Below are 17,395 nucleotides of genomic sequence, written 5' to 3'. Positions count from 1 at the left end.
AGGGCAGAAGATTACAGGATGGGAAGATGAGTTGAAAGGACAGTTCCCAGCTTTGCACTTCACAATATCTGGTATGGGAGCAAGGGTGAGGGATCCAGAGAGCAAGGATTGTCAAACAGCCACTGAGGTCAGGCATGTTTTGCTCAGTGTCACACTCTGCTCTTGGTCATATTTTAGGGATGGTCAGGCTGGAAAGTTGGCTAGTGGTCAAGCCCACATAAAAGCCGGTGCAGAAATTTGAATTGAGTTGATATATGGCACAACTACTTTTGTTGTCTCTGATAGGGTAGAATATTTCTGTGCCATGACTGAAATAAGATGGGATGAATGGATGTATAATAGATCTAGCTCCTCAGTAATCCAGGGGATAAGGCAAGGTATAAGGATGTATGAGGATATTTCACAGATTGCGTGTGCTGTGGAATATCACTCTGGGACTGGCAGGGAATATGTTTCTCATTTCAAGGCACAATGACAAGCAGTTGAATCCTTGGTGGGAGATATATTGGATTGGTCTGGTTTGGAGCAACAGTGGGTAGTCATGGGAATGTACCTTTGCAGCAGGTTCATGTTGATGGTTGCAGAATTAGCGGCATGTAATAATATGGCATGAGATATCTGTAGCCTAAATTTGAAGGTAGTACCTGTCTGTTAAGGCTGTGTAAGACCTTCAACATAGTGGGCAAAGGATTGTCCCTCACTGCAGATGTGCTACCCATAACTGCCTAGACTGTAGGGGTTTTTAGTATGAAAGGGGTGGCAGCTGTTGAAGTGAAGGTGCTGTTATTGGAGCTTTTTATGGAGCCATCACAGAGGTGGAGGTCAACAACCAAGAATGTGGCATAAGCTGAAGAGGACAATATGAAACATTCTGGAGAGAAGGTTTAAGGCTGTGGAGGGATGAGGGCAGGGGTACTTGGCTCTGGGTCCAAATCATGAAGATACCAGGATCTTGGGTGGCTACGATCCACAATATAGATATAGCATTACATATGAGGGTGACATGCAGGAACTCAGGGCTGTGATGTGGTGTTCGTTTGTGTATATTTCCCTACAAGGAAGATTAGTTCTGGGTAAGGATTATATTTTCATCCATATAAGGAATGAAATGGTGGGTCTGGAGTTGGCAGGATGTTGAGAGAGGTAGTGCTTGATGGGCGCTAGGCCTTGGGTATGAAGAATGCTTCTTAATAGGGAGGTGGTGTCAACTGCGATAAGCAAGGATCCAGGTGGTAATAACATTCAAACGGTAGAGAGGTGATGAAGGAGGGGTTTGTGTCTATGATCTGGGAGGCTAGACTGTAGGCAAAGGGTTGGAGGTGTCGGTCACCAAGTAGTGAGGTTCATTCTGTGGGACCACAGTAACCTACTATAATGGGGCATTTGGAATGGTCAGGTTTTTATCTTTTAGGAAGCATAAAAAAGGAGGGTGTGTTGGAGGTAGTTGGGATGAAAATGAAGAAAGGAAGAGGTTAAGGGATAGGTCTAAGAACTTGAGTAGGGATTTGGAGGTTATGCTGAACATCTGGGATGGAATCACTACTGCAGGGCTTGTAAGATTTTGAGTCAAAAACAGATGGCAGATACCTTTCTCAGGTAATCAGTGCAGCACATCATGGCAATGGTGCAGCCTTTATCTGAAGGCGAGGATGATCACATCAGGCTTCTTTTTAAGATTGTGAATGGCTGCTCTTTCTGCCATAGAAATGGTTGTGTCCTTGAGAAGGAAGGTGAGATTAGGTTGAGGATATGAATTTCCTGGAAGATAGGCAGAGGGTGGTTCAATGGGATTGGGAGAGGATCACAGCTGGAGGGTGGCTGAACTGGGAGAGGCTAGGTTCAATGTTAGCTTTCAGTTGGGGTTGGTGACAACTGCTCAGTGCATCAACTGCACACTGAGTAATTAACTTTACCCTCATCATTATTTATATTCTACTTAAGTCTTTCCAGAACCATATTAATATTTATATATCAATTAAAGCTAATTGGTGTACATATCTGTGGTCTGCAAACACTAAATATCTAAAAGTCATTATTGATATTTGACTACATGGATCTATTATATTGCTGAATTGCTGCAAATTGGAAGTTGTATTTAGTATTGAATTACTCTTATACTTTAACCCTCAGTTTGTTGCTCACTATCTTCAACTTAATGATATACATTTTAATAGAATAGACATGATAATGGAAAGTATTGGGTGGAATACAGATTATGGAAAGAACAGAGTTAACTACTAACTGTATAGCTGAAGCATTTATTGTCTGACAGGTACTTAGACAAGGCTGCAAAAACTGTTAATTCTTAGAAACATCTTTCTTCAGACATAACTAATACAGAATGCACATACATGTGCATGGTTATATTGTGCCGGCTGACTACATTGCACTGACACTGTACCTTGACTGTTGTGAGAGACTCTGCTGGATGCAGTTGCCAAGATGAGAAAGGATGTTGGTTGGTGGTGGAGGTAGAGGAGGGAAGATGGTCTGAAAAGGCAGCAAGGGAATGACATAGGAGTGTGGTATTAGTGAGCACTCCGTGGTTACAGCAAAGGCATTGTGAACAGAGGAAGAAGAAGAGTGCAGAGAGGAGAGTGTAAGTGTAGAATTGGTGAAGTGAGGGACATGTGGATATGCACAGAGTTGCATGTCAGACAGGGGCTAGTTTAGACTGACACTAGCAGGATTGCTGGATAAAAGAATGTGTTGTAAGGACATTTCTCAAATATGCAATTCAGGGATATTGGTGTTGGAGAGAGGATCCAGGTAGCACAGGTTGTGAAGCAACTACTGAACTCAAGTATATTGTGCTCAGCAGTGCAGTCTCCTACTGGATCATCAAATCTGCTCTTTGCATAGTTTGGTAGTGGCCATTCATTTGGATAGACAGCTGGTTGGTGGCCGTGTCCACATAAAAGGTTGCATTAAAGTTCCAGCACAAATGGTATAAAATATGACTGCTTTCACAGGTGGCCCTAACTTTGATAGAGTAGGATATGTCTGTGATAAGACTCGAATAGGACATGCTGGATGGGTGCATAGTACAGCTGGTGTGTGTGTGTGTGTGTGTGTGTGTGTGTGTGTGCGTGTGAGCTATGAAATACATCTCCTCCAAAAGCTTAGCAACATTTTCAGTCTTGGTTATACACTCCTGGAAATGGAAAAAAGAACACATTGACACCGGTGTGTCAGACCCACCATACTTGCTCCGGACACTGCGAGAGGGCTGTACAAGCAATGATCACACGCACGGCACAGCGAACACACCAGGAACCGCGGTGTTGGCTGTCGAATGGCGCTAGCTGCGCAGCATTTGTGCACCGCCGCCTTCAGTGTCAGCCAGTTTGCCGTGGCATACGGAGCTCCATCGCAGTCTTTAACATTGGTAGCACGCCGCGACAGTGTGGACGTGAACCGTATGTGCAGTTGACTGACTTTGAGCAAGGGCGTATAGTGGGCATGCGGGAGGCCGGGTGGACGTACCGCCGAATTGCTCAACACGTGGGGCGTGAGGTCTCCACAGTGCATCGATGTTGTCGCCAGTGGTCGGCGGAAGGTGCACGTGCCCGTCGACCTGGGACCGGACTGCAGCGACGCACGGATGCACACCAAGACCGTAGGATCCTACGCAGTGCCGTAGGGGACCGCACTGCCACTTCCCAGCAAATTAGGGACACTGTTGCTCCTGGGGTATCGGCGAGGACCATTCGCAACCGTCTCCATGAAGTTGGGCTACGGTCCCGCACACTGTTAGGCCGTCTTCCGCTCACGCCCCAACATCGTGCAGCCCGCCTCCAGTGGTGTCGCGACAGGCATGAATGGAGGGACGAATGGAGACGTGTCGTCTTCAGCGATGAGAGTCGCTCCTGCCTTGGTGCCAATGATGGTCGTATGCGTGTTTGGCGCCGTGCAGGTGAGCGCCACAATCAGGACTGCATACGACCGAGGCACACAGGGCCAACACCCGGCATCATGGTGTGGGGAGCGATCTCCTACACTGGCCGTACACCTCTGGTGATCGTCGAGGGGACACTGAATAGTGCACGGTACATCCAAACCATCATCGAACCCATCGTTCTACCATTCCTAGACCGGCAAGGGAACTTGCTGTTCCAACAGGACAATGCACGTCTGCATGTATCCCGTGCCACCCAACGTGCTCTAGAAGGTGTAAGTCAACTACCCTGGCCAGCAAGATCTCCGGATCTGTCCCCCATTGAGCATGTTTGGGACTGGATGAAGCGTCGTCTCACGCGGTCTGTACGTCCAGCACGAATGCTGGTCCAACTGAGGCGCCAGGTGGAAATGGCATGGCAAGCCGTTCCACAGGACTACATCCAGCATCTCTACGATCGTCTCCGTGGGAGAATAGCAGCCTGCATTGCTGCGAAAGGTGGATATACACTGTACTAGTGCCGACATTGTGCATGCTCTGTTGCCTGTGTCTATGTGCCTGTGGTTCTGTCAGTGTGATCATGTGATGTATCTGACCCCAGGAATGTGTCAATAAAGTTTCCCCTTCCTGGGACAATGAATTCACGGTGTTCTTATTTCAATTTCCAAGAGTGTATGTTTACCTACCACTCAACATCTAAACTATATGAAGCATTATTACATTTACTCTTACCATTATTAATAATCGAGTATGCTAATGATGAATTTTAGTATAGTGTGATATAGTACAATGGTTTTGGAACCATAAGTGTATACAGTACAACACTATATTATTATTTAAATATGGTGAAGCTATTCATCCTGAGGAAGACATGGTGAGGGATGTCTTAGTAAAAGGTAGACTGGTAAACTGTAAGTGGCCAAATGAATGAAGTAGCTGTTGTTGTCACTGATGATGATGATGGTAAATATGTGTGTATGCTGACCATTTGTAGGTAAGTTTACTTAACAGTACGAAAAAGTTCACTAAATAAGTATATAATTTTTTGGTCATTACATAAGTTACAACTTTCGAGCCAAAAATTTTTGTATGGAATAAGAGAAGCTGAAGCAAATGTATCAGCATTTCTGTACCATTTTGGTAATTGAGCAATAATTATGATAGTAGCATTACTCCATCTTTTTTGAGCTAAAGACATTTTAATGAGGAATAATGAAGGTTTTCTTTTTTTTTTTTTAAAAAAAAAAAAAAAGCTCAATGCGCAGTGCTGGTACAATGTACTCCACTGGATGTGTGTATGTATTTCGTATTAGCTCTGCAGAATGATGTTGTAGAACAATTTAGCAACATTTTTAGTCTTGCTTATGTGCTTATCCACTAGTCAACGTCTTAACTATATGGTAAGTTGTTACATTCAATCCTTTCATTATAGAGATAAAAGAAATAAAATACTATTCAGAATGTTCTGAAATCTAACCATTTTCTCAATGCAGACTGTCTAATTAATCTTTTGTAGACTTACCGTGATTCAGTTTCTGTATTTGTTTGGCTGAAAGTAACACAAAAAAGTATTAAAGAATGGAAAGGTTTTTCAGGAGATTTGCAGCTGTTATTCAATTGTTACAAAATAAGAAAAACATCCTGGTATGTTTTGAATTTATCTTAAGATCATATATATGACTAGTACAGTTAACAGATTTGGAGGGGGAAGGAGATAATATGGAGAGTGCATTACAACACAAGAAGCTTCTTTAAATGATATGAATGGTAATTAATTTAAATTCTACAAAGTAATTATCTAACAGTAGAGTATTTTATACAAAAAAGGACAACTGTATTTTTACACACAAATTAATTACAGTATAAAAACCCATTTTTACTGTCAATGATACTTATCAAAAGTATTAGTTTCACTTAAATAAATTATGTATCAGTGGCATACACTTGATGATTAGTTATACACATCCAGTTATGAATGGTAATATGGTAACTTCCCATTTTGAATAAACTGAGATATATGTACAGCAATTCATATTGATAAATAATAGAAAAAATTTACAAAATTGCTGGCAAAAAGGAAGCCTCACAGTTATTTAAAATTGTTTTGAGAGTGAATGTTACAAAATGGAACAGATAGTGTGGCACGGGTATTTCTCTGAGTGAAGTTCCACTGTAGTAACATTTTTACGGTTTGTTAGGATTTGTTCTCGGGCGACGTGGTTGATGCCGGCATATGAGGAAGCTGGCTGCTGCTAACAGGAAGCACACAACCCAGAAAACAAGAACTGTAAGTGGTAGTGCATATTCTGGCTTGCCAGGTATAAGTCCACTATAAAGGAGGGCAGCAGTGCCATTGGGTGGAGGACAGGCCACCTGCACAATGATATCTTGCCTCTGGACCTGTAACAGATTGTTTACGTCTTGTATCATCATTTCAACTTTTGAGACTGAAATCAGCTAATGCATTAAATAATAATTATATAAATACTGTGATTACATATAGATATAATTACTACAAGAATTTGATAAAATATTGTGAGAGATGTGGAAGATGAAAACTAGCAAAGTTTTCATTCTCTTCTGTGTGCGCCTCTCGGTAACTCAATGCCTCTGCTATCTGTTAAATTGCAGTCAAATTCTTTTACCTCCCTTCACAACTTCACTTTCATGTCGCTTTTGTCTGAAACCTGTAGAGAAGTACATTACTGTAACATGAACTATGGATTTTGAACTGGATTTTCATGTCATTCCATCTTTTTAGCCTGATATTCCATATTTAATAAAATTTTTGTTTCCCACTGTTAATCTACTCTAAACAATACACTTTGGACTTTGCTCTGTAGACACACAATAAAACCAGCATAATTCTGCTTTTCAGAGATTCATGGAACATATACATCACAACACATAAGAAAGCAGGTGGCACTGTGCAAATGGTGAAAAATAATAAGTAAACTTGAAGCTAATTACATAAATCGATTTCTGTGCACTGGCAGTAAAGGAATAATTACTAAGAATTCAATGAGATCACATTTTGGATGACATCAGAATTCTAAAACTTGTCTGGCAAGGATTTATATTATCTCTAAAATTCTTCAACTTATATTCTGGAGCAATTTTTGTTAAGCATTTAATGATACCAACAACAAAGAAGTGAACACCACTGATAGAACCCATTTAAGCAATATCCATTTTACATAGCTTACACTGTGATACTAGATAACATGTGAGACCTTCACCTTCTTCTGAACAAAATTATCTTCACTAGTGACAACTAACTTGGATGTTAACATACTTGAAAAGAGTCAGAAAAATGAAATACCTACGATGCTAAAAACTAAACTAAACTCTGCCCGAACAGGCCATGAAGGCCTAACAGTACCAACCACCTGCCGTGTCATCCTCAACTCACAGGCATCACTGGATGTGGATATGGAGGGGCATGTGGTCAACACGCTGCTCTCCTGGTCGTATGTCAGTTTATGAGACCACAGCTGTTACTTCTCAATCAAGTAGCTCCTCAGTTTTCCTCACAAGCGCTGAGTGCACCCCATTTGCCTACAACACTTGGCAGACCAGATGGTCACCCATCCAAGTGCTAGTCCAGCCCAACAGCACTTAACTTCCACGACCTGATGGGAATTGGTGTTACCACTGTGGCAAGGCCTATGATGCTGGCTGACAGAAAAATGAGATCCTTGGCACTGCAATAGCTGTATTTGAAAATCGTATCATTTGTAACTGGATGCTATAACTTACACATTATGGCAAATTATAAAGTGCTATGTGGTATCAGTACTGCTGTATGGAATATAATCTTGCACAATTAAAATCACATCTATGAACAGCCTGAAAGCATTGAATTCCATGAGTAGAACATGTCACCAATGATGATGTGCATTAACATGCTGACAAATATCTTTGTCATAACCATCATCAAATGCAGGAAAACAGTGCATTTTGGGAACAATTTTCAAAACAAGAATTACAGCTTCATCCAAATTATAATTGAAGGACAAATAGAATGAGAATGTAGACCTGGCTGGAGAAGAGTTTCATGGTTGCAGAATTGATATTCTAACATTGGCTCAACATCCTAGATACAGCCACACTGACTGTCGATATCAGAGTATTAAGGCTTCATTCTTGGTCCAATCTACAGCCATGACCATAGTTCTTTTTGTTGTCTTAAACTGAGTACTCTATGTGAATTTATAAACTGTTTCATAATGAAAACTAAAATTAAGTGCCCTTGAAATAATTTTTACCTTGAACTAACTGTGTACACGGACAATTACCAGTTATATATAAAACAATAATCACACAGTTCTTCCACTTTTTTCCTGTATAAAGGAAGCCTATGTACTTAACATCCCAAGAACATCAGCATTCCGTAATACACATTTAATCTTTTATGCAACACTTGTAATGAAATTATGTTTGTTTTTTGATGTGTACATAGCAACCACGCAATCTCCACACCTGGCACCCCGGAGTTCCAATCAGTCACCATGTAGATGGCAGACATATACAAGAACCTATTTATGCATTCAACTGATGACCTCACTCCATACAAATATTGATATGTTAGCTGCCACAGATGGTACTGACACCAGGAACTATTTTCTACATCCTCGAATTGGATCACAGTTGGAGACCATTCTGCTGGCTACAGATAAATTGTGATGCACAACCACACTTGGCCAGATCATTGCCAGCAACAGTTCCCACCAATGTTTACAGTTATTGCCAGCTGATGAAGATCATCAGTTGCCACTGTTATGTACAGCCACTTTAATCAACCGATACTGGACAGTAAACATTGAGTATCAAAGTGTTATTAAAACTTGTGCCTGAACTAAATAATTGTTAGTTACAGTAGTGTAGACTGAACTTCTATAGATTAGATAGTTTTCTTTCACTGTATTAAGTTAGATTAGTGTGTACAATGCTACCTACGGAGCCACCTACCACTCATCACCCAAAGCTGAGCATATTACTTTATTACTAGATCTGTGTTGTTTACCAGTTATGACTGGACACACTGCATCAAGAGTAATTACATATATACATGTTTAAAAAATTCACAAATTTTAGACATTTATACTTAATAGAAACAATATTTGTTTGTCCATTCACTTTGGTCACTATTAAGAGTTCACCAATGGAGTACAATGGGCATTCTTTCAGGTCCTGTGCTACTCTCCTTCTGAATGTTCCTAGCAGCAAGGATTGCTCTTCTTGAGACAGTGAGTTGAACATCTTTAGGGCAACCACTGGAAAGCTGTCTTGCGTTCCCATCAGTCGACACCTGGGTATTTCGATGCTCCTCTTGTTATGGGTATTGTGATTGTGTATATCTTGCCTCACACTGAAGACTCCTTTGTTTTCTTTCACACTGATGAGACATAAAAACACATACTGGCTGAAGACTGTCATAATTCCTAACTGCTTGAATATAGGCCTGCAGCGCTCCTGTCTTTTGCTTGATGTGATTATTCTGAGAGCTTTTTTCTGTAGAATTAGCATATCCTTACAACCTGCAGAATGTCCCCATAACAGTAGGCCATAATTGATGTGGCTATGGAATAGGGCATAATATACTGTTATGAGATATTGGTCACTCAATACTTCTTTTAACCTCTTCAGAAGGTATTTTACACGGGAGAGCTTGGAGCACACATACACTGTGTGTTCGTTCATCGTTAGTTGCCTGTCTATCATGAAGCCCAACAGTTTGACAGCCTCCACATTATCATGGCATTCGATGTTGTTAAGGGTGCATATAGGATGCTGTGTTTTTCTTCATTTATTTTCATTTGATTCTTGATGAACCATTCTTTAATGTTTTGGAAGAGCACATCTGTTTCTTGGAGTGATTCTGCAGCAGTTCTTCCTTTGGCAAAAAGGGTGGCGTCATCAGCAAACTGTAACATATTGTTGTTATAACCCATATCATTGACATAAATAAGGAACAGTAGAGGCTCTATGACAGGCCCTTGGGGTACTCCATATTCCAGCTTTTGTTCTTGTGATGTTGCTCCATGAATTGATGCTACTTGTCTCAGGTTTTCCAGATAAGACTGATAAGTTGCCAGAACAACACCTCCGACACCGTAACACTTCAATTTATTGTGCAGTATCTTGTGGGAAATGCAGTCAAATACCCTGCTAAGATCACAGAGTGTCAGTGCCACACTTTCTCTGTCTTCAAATCCTTGCCTTATTTTTCTGGTTAAGTCCAGTGCTGCCGTAAACGTTGACTTTCCCTTGCGAAAACCATGCTGGGTGTCCTGGAAGAGCTTATTTACTTCAAGATAATTCTGTAACTGGAGTTTAATAACAGACTCCATAACTTTACCTAGAATAGGAATGATAGAAATTGGTCTGTAGCTGGACACTTCAGATGAGTCACCTTTTTTTGTAGATTGGTACTGTCCATGCTAGTTTAGGAAATTTTGGGAAGACACCAGAGGATTAATTGCTATAGATAATGGTTGAGCAGGCTCTAGAATAATTTTCTTCAGCATTTTGCAAGACATACCATAGATATCTTCGTTCTCTGAGTTCTTGTATGGCTTAACTATTTTTACAATATCCTTAGGGTGCACTTCCGTCCAGTTTTCAAAAGTGCTACTGGTTATGTTTCTCATGTGACTTGTGGGGACTAGGCCTGAGTCAGGTATTTCATTAATAGTATCTTTCACTATCCTAACAAAGTACTGATTGAAGGTGTCAGGACTACCAGAATTTAAGGCTGAGGTGGGCTTTTTTCTGCACTTGTTTACCAGATTCCAAGCTGCTTTTGCATGGATTGTGGGCCTCTTTAATGAATCTGTCATTGTATCTCTTTTTGCCTCCTCCACTTGCTTTCTGTAAATTCGTTTGGCTCTTACATAGTTACAATGAAGCAGGTCACTAGATGGGAGATCTCTAGCTGCTTTCATACGGTCCCTGAAAATTAGCACAATGCATTTTAATTTGTTTAGCTCAGGGGTATACCACATCTTCCCTGTAGTAGGTTTGTCCCTTCCTTTAGCTTTGCCTGTAGGATACTTCTTGTGGATTTCTGGAAATAAAATCATCAAATTTAGCTTTTAATGATTGGAACAGACATTCGAATGAGGCACTGGCCCCCATTCCTGCATTTTTTTTGCTTCCAGTTTACACTTGACGGGGCTATTTTAAGGTCATTTATTCTTTCTTCTTTTATTATCCTTTTACGAAATGTGTAACTGGAGTGCCATGAGCTTGGTTGCAGTTGACTCGCGCATTTCATACTTATTTCCATTACTAGTGCACTATGGTCAGCAATCATTGGTTCAACTACACTGATATTGTAGTCCCAGATATTGAGGTTTGTGATAGCTGTGTCTAGGCAGGCATCACCTCTTGTTGGCAGTCGGTTTGCAATAAACAGCCCATAGCTATTTATCAAAGTCATGAAGACTCTCTCTTTAGTGCTTCCATCACCTATATGTATGTTGAAATCTCCACACAGTGCAATTTTAGATTTAAGATGTGTTAGGTAGGACAAACAGGTTTCCATTTGTGTAATAAAGTTTTCAAAATTACCATCTGGTTAGTGGTACACAGAGACAATAATAAGGTCAGTATCTGTTAACACTAGTGAAGCTAATTCTAGATCTAGGTCTGTGAAAAAGTTTTTTAAGTCTATTTCCTTTACACTAAAAGTCTTGCTTGCATATACTGATACACCACCATGAATTGTAGTAGTTTGATACCATGAATTTACCATGTCCAAATATTCAATGGCTCTGTAATAGTCACCTTCTGCTTCATCTAACCAGTGTTCACAGATACATAAAACATCTTGTTTGACTTCTTCTACAAAGAATGATAGAAGGTCCACTTTGGTTCTTAACCACTGTATATTAACAACTGCTATAACTATGGGCATATAACTATCATCTCTGCTGTTACTTCTGTGAGATATTATGGGGCCTTGGGTTTTTATTTCAGGCACTATTTTACAGGGGCACTGGTCGATCTCCGGAATAAAAAAATGCCTGGCAACAATATTCTTTGGCCATAGTGTTGTGTCCATCACCTTGTCCTTTAGATGGAAGTCCACACCAATCTTGAAGCTGCTGTTCACACCCTTTGTTTCCAGTTTTTCTACATTAAAGTTGCTATATCCTGGAAAGATTTTCTCAAGGAATTTGGGTACATTTTCAGTTGTCCCGTTTTTCACTTTTCCTAAATGAAACCATGCTCTTTCCTCACCATATAGCAATCCTTGTTCTTCACCAGTGCCTATTATCTGATTTTTTTCTTTCTCTAGTACTTGAATTTCTGACTGATGCTATGGCAGATGCTTGAGGTCTTTCTTCCTCTACACTTTTTTTTAGTGCACTTGCATACAGCATTTTTGGTTGTACAGATGCATTCTGCTTTGTTTTGTGTATGTTGTTGGTTTGTTGTTTTCGTGTTGTGAATGATACTTGCTGATCTGTAGATCGAAAAGTTCTTTTCCTACACTGTACATCACCCAATACAGGAACAAATTGGTGTGAAGTTTCTCATCTGAAGGTCTGGCTAAGATGTAGGGACTGGTTTCATTTCTACTGGCTCCAATTTTCGAATTGTTCAAAGAAGTATTACTAACACATCGATCTTCTGTCACTTCATGGACTGTAAAGCTCTTGATTGGTAGGCCTATTTGTTTGTTCCGATATGTTACATGCAAGTGCCGTCGTTGCAATGTTTTCTTGCCCTGTTTTTGTTTTGTAAGAGGAAATATTGGTAGTATTCACACAGAGATTCTGGTTTGCACTGTGGGTTATTGGTTCACTACCGTTTATTTGTTCCAACTCATCTATTGTAGGAAATGCCTATGACTTGTATCATTTCATGTTACCTGTATTGCTTGTGTTGACAAAATCAATGGATTTTTGGAAAGAGACATTGCTCATACTACAATAAAAATTGGCTACAAGGATTTTCATTGGTAATGACCAAACTGGTGAGTGCATATAAACATTCTTGTTGCAACACACTGGAATTAGTGTGGCCTTTGCAATTGTATATGATTGTTTGTGGGCTGTTAACTCCCTTTCTTTATCAGTAAGATTTCAAAGAATTTATTATACTGTTCTGACTTATATTCTTCAGATATGGGTCAACCTGAAGCTGACAAGTTTCAGCCAGTTGCCTTCCTTTGGCTGCAGCTGCTGGTGGCACTCCTGGCAAAACTTGAAACGGACACAGAAAATGGTCAAGGAAAGTTTAAAGGTGCATCCACACTACTCATGTGACTCGTGTGCTTTGGAGAATTGAGCCTTATGAGCAATGTGGACAGAAGTAGGCTCCAAGGACTCTCCACAAGATGGACTTGCGAGCTAACCAAGCCTATGGCTTGCCTGTCTCTGCCTGTTGTCAGTATATCAGAGGGATGCACAGGGAGCTGCAAGAACGATGTGGACAGTGACAAGCCTTCATCAACTGGTTCACTGCACTTCTCCAGTTTGGTCTTTATTTTTTTCTGTTTCTATGTTGTGGACATGTTTTTCTTTTAAAATGGAGTGGACTGATGACTTTACTATTAAATTAATACACACTTATGAAAAATATCCTGTGTTGTAGGATGCCACAAACTCCCATTATAAAATAAAATAAAAAGGGTGAAGTGTGAGATTCCATCATGACAGTACTCTTCATGGGTATGGTGTCTTGTAATTGTGTCTGTCTGCAACTTGACATGTCTTCATTATGGTAAATAGCAATCTGTCTTTCCCATATTGTTGATATTCCTACCTCGAGTTTCCATTGTTTGATCAGCTTATTAGCCACTTATAGGAAAGTCCACCAGAAGAAAAATGAGCCTGGGGAAGCCTGGCACTGGGTTTGAGGAAGTGACTGCTCCTAACTGATTCACTTTCAAGGCCTTTGAATTTCTGCACTGCTAATATCAGCTTTTGCATCTTTGGTCCAACCAAATTTATCAAATATTCAAAATTAGATTTGGACATATGGCAGTATGTCTTGAAATTTATGTTTTCAACATGCAAGTTGTCCATCAAATCACTCCCACCATATCTTTTCTGCTTCTGAAAACTGTGGTCATCCACCACCTGTGTTTTCTTTGGTCTTTGATGCATCTTCTTAGATCTTGTTTCTGAGCTAATAGGTGCATCACAAAGAAGCTGACACAAGCTATAACCATTTTGAAATCGGGAAGCTAGCACTGGTCATGACTGCAGGTACGGAGCAGATCCTCACAAGTCAAAGCCTGGCGAGCAACTGGGGTAGTCTGATGAGCACAAGTCTGGCGAGCATGAGTAGTGTGAACACACCTTAAGATGTCACCGGCATTCAGCCAGAAAACAGAAGGCTGGCCTAACTACATTTCACAACTAAACAAACTTTCATCACACATCAAGTATCTGGCGATGTTGAATGCAAAGCATTTTCTCATTGAAAATGTTGGACCAGAAGTTTTCAAACTTATATGGAAATTTTGTCCTGAAATTCATCCTGTGGATCTTTCCTATGCTGAAATTAAGGATAAGTTAGAATCACACTCTGAGTCACAAGTCCATGCTGTGTATAATTTTTTTCTATGCTTTAAGAAACAAAATGAAGGTTATGAAGAGTGGCTAGCACAATTACAGGGCTTAAATACAGACTGCTAGTTTTAGTGCCAAAATGACAGGTGTGAAAAATCTTATGCTGATTCTCTCATTGATGATGTGCTTATCATGCACTTGACTTGCCTGATGATAAATTAAAGAGACTTGCAAATCTGCTTAGTTTAAATAATTCATCTTTACATTACTGTTTTCATTTACTCTGGGCACATGAACAAATGCTAATAACAGCAGATGTGCTCCAGTCTGGAGACACTTGCAAATTTACAATGCATAACTGGCTTGCACAGCCAAGTCAATGGCACAGCTGCCAGTGTACATCATGGGGCAGCAAATGGAAACAACAGATCAAAACAGATTCCCTCTCAACCCTTTACAGTGCACCACTTTCTGATCCAGTGCCCATTGTTTAACTGTTTGTGTTTACGTGTATGTTTGCTGTCTACTTTATCAGATGTTTTAGCAGATGAGACACATTCTATCAGTCATGTCTTACTTTTTATTTGCCACAGCAGCACGGTGAAACAAATTTGAACCACTGCCATCTCAATGATGTTTTGAGTAGTTTTCCCAAGGGTCCTCCTTGTCTTTAGCTGCTTCTCTTTTAAAGTTTCTTGATTGGGTTTTTGCCTTTTTCACCTCAGGTTTTGATGTTGTGTTGATAACCCTGCGCTTACCTGACAAGAGGACCTGTTCTTCCTGCCACCACACTTCACTAATTCCCACTACATCTAACTTCAGTTTTTCCATTTCCTTTTCTTTATTTTCTATAACCTCTATACTCACTTAAGGGATCTAATATTCCACACTCTGACCTGTAGAATGCCACTTTTGTCTTTCCTTATGATGACAGCCTCCTGAGTAGTCTCTATCCAGAGATCCGAAAGGGGGACTATTTTATCTCCAGAATATTTTGCTCAAGATGATGCTATTGCCATTTAACATTAAGAAGAGCTGCATGCCCTTGGGAAGAATAATGGCTTTCAGGTGTTTGCAGTGCCAACATAGAAAGGCCATGTTGTGAATCTACATAGTTCTAGCTACTGCCTCTCTTTCAGAATTTATATTGATGATGATGTGACAGATCCTAACCTTCCAGCCAGTACAAATGTAGTGCTAAACAAGTGTGAACCATTGTTGGATAAAGGTAACACACCGTTAACAGATAACTGATATTCTTTATCTGACTTATTTAGAAGACTCACAGACAGACAAATGTCGTAGGCACTGACTGGAGGGGGGAGGGGGGGGGGGGGGGGAGGAGAGAGAGAGATCTCTAAAATAAAACTGAAATGTACAGAGCATGACAGATGGTTCTGTAACTGTGTATTAAGTGATAAGTGGCATGATAACAAAGACATTTGATTCCTGTCCAGTCATCATAAATCTGTTGACATTATGCAAACTGAGAGGAAAGAAAAGTAAGACATCAAGAGAGGTGGTGATAAAACCTGCATATTCAGTGTCAGTAAGGAATGGGTGATCTAGACCTTCAAGACCAAGTCATAGCTCACTTCCTAATCATGCAACACACTGTGAAGGAGTATAGACAGATCTTTTTTTTTTTATCTTCTCGGTATGCATATTTTCAACTCCTTCATTATGTATCATAACATCAGTGGAAAGAAACAAATCTGCTACACTAACTTCACAATCAACATTGGACAGCAGCTGCTAAAGAGTGCAGAGCTACCCGAGTACTCTGTGCTTGGGCAACTATCAGTGGGTACCACCATTATGCGACTCCCGGCAAAAACAAAAGTTCATTTCCTGATGTACATACCGTAAACTAACAAGAAAGAAGTGTCACAAATACATATGTTGTGTGCTACTCAAGAAGAATAAAAGGGAGAGTGCATGGCAGTGTAAAAAGTGTTGTGTTGCTCTCCATTTAGATGACTGTTTTGAGGTTTACCATACCCAGTAATAATACTAGGTGATATGTTAGATAGTCATACTAGCCAATATGTATGAAATCTGATTTCACAGCAATCAGTAGGGTATTTGAATACAACTCACTAGGTTAAAGGTAAGCAAACTACTTGAAATTTTAGTGCCACAATTTCATGGTCATTCACAGCAACAGTAATGAAACGGTACTTCAAATTTTTTGAGGACTACGGAAGGAGAAGTGTGCTCCTTTGGCTTATGTGCAATAATGTTCCTCATAATTGCAAGGTGGAACATTTCACAAAAGTGAAACATATTGCGGATGGCAGCATAGATGATGATTGCTAACAAACTGCCCGCATCTCGTGGTCGTGCGGTAGCGTTGTCGCTTCCCACGCCTGGGTTCCCGGGTTCGATTCCCGATGGGGTCAGGGATTTTCTCTGCCTCGTGATGGCTGGGTGTTGTGTGATGTCCTTAGGTTAGTTAGGTTTAAGTAGTTCTAATTTCTAGGGGACTGATGACCATAGCTGTTAAGTCCCATAGTGCTCAGAGCCATTTGCTAATAAATTCTATGGAATGTCAATTGCACATGACTGTGACAGCTAAATAAGTCCGCCTTTTGTGAGAATACTATGGACTATACTTGCATCATGACTCCCACACAAGTAGATAATGTCTGGAGCCGTGTCACAAATGAGACCACAAAAATGAGAATCAGACATAAAACAAATAATAGGAGTATGGGTAGCCACAGAACAGGTAGCTGAGCTATTGAACTATTGGCTGGCACATAAAAAAGCAGATTAACAATGGAAAAGCCTCACTGTGGTTTAATAACAAAAATATGGCAAATCCTGAGGAAGCAAAGACTGTTCCACTCTTAGTTCATATGACAACACACATCTGAAAAGAAATGAAAGCAGGGTGCAATTCATGTGTCTGTAAAAAGATCGATGCATGACACATACAACAATTGATGTCATATCTTAGCAAAAT

The 17,395-nt window shown here is 40.3% G+C and overlaps 1 protein-coding gene across 1 annotated transcript in view; it reads right to left on the bottom strand.

Annotated features, from left to right (window-relative positions):
- Positions 1-5,537: 5,537 nt before the first annotated feature.
- The window catches only part of LOC126298783 (ATP-binding cassette sub-family G member 8), a 290,336-nt gene continuing 278,478 nt past the window's right edge, over positions 5,538-17,395 (bottom strand). The window contains exon 16 of the mRNA XM_049990244.1: positions 5,538-6,298. Within this exon, the coding sequence (XP_049846201.1) occupies positions 6,083-6,298 (216 nt within the window). The 3' untranslated portion in view covers positions 5,538-6,082. The remainder of the gene's footprint in view (positions 6,299-17,395) is intronic.

This window comes from Schistocerca gregaria, chromosome X (assembly GCF_023897955.1).
Source record: "Schistocerca gregaria isolate iqSchGreg1 chromosome X, iqSchGreg1.2, whole genome shotgun sequence".
Lineage (NCBI taxonomy): Eukaryota > Metazoa > Arthropoda > Insecta > Orthoptera > Acrididae > Schistocerca > Schistocerca gregaria.
The sequence above is the reverse complement of the archived record's forward strand: the minus strand, read 5'-3'. Positions and strand labels throughout refer to the sequence as shown.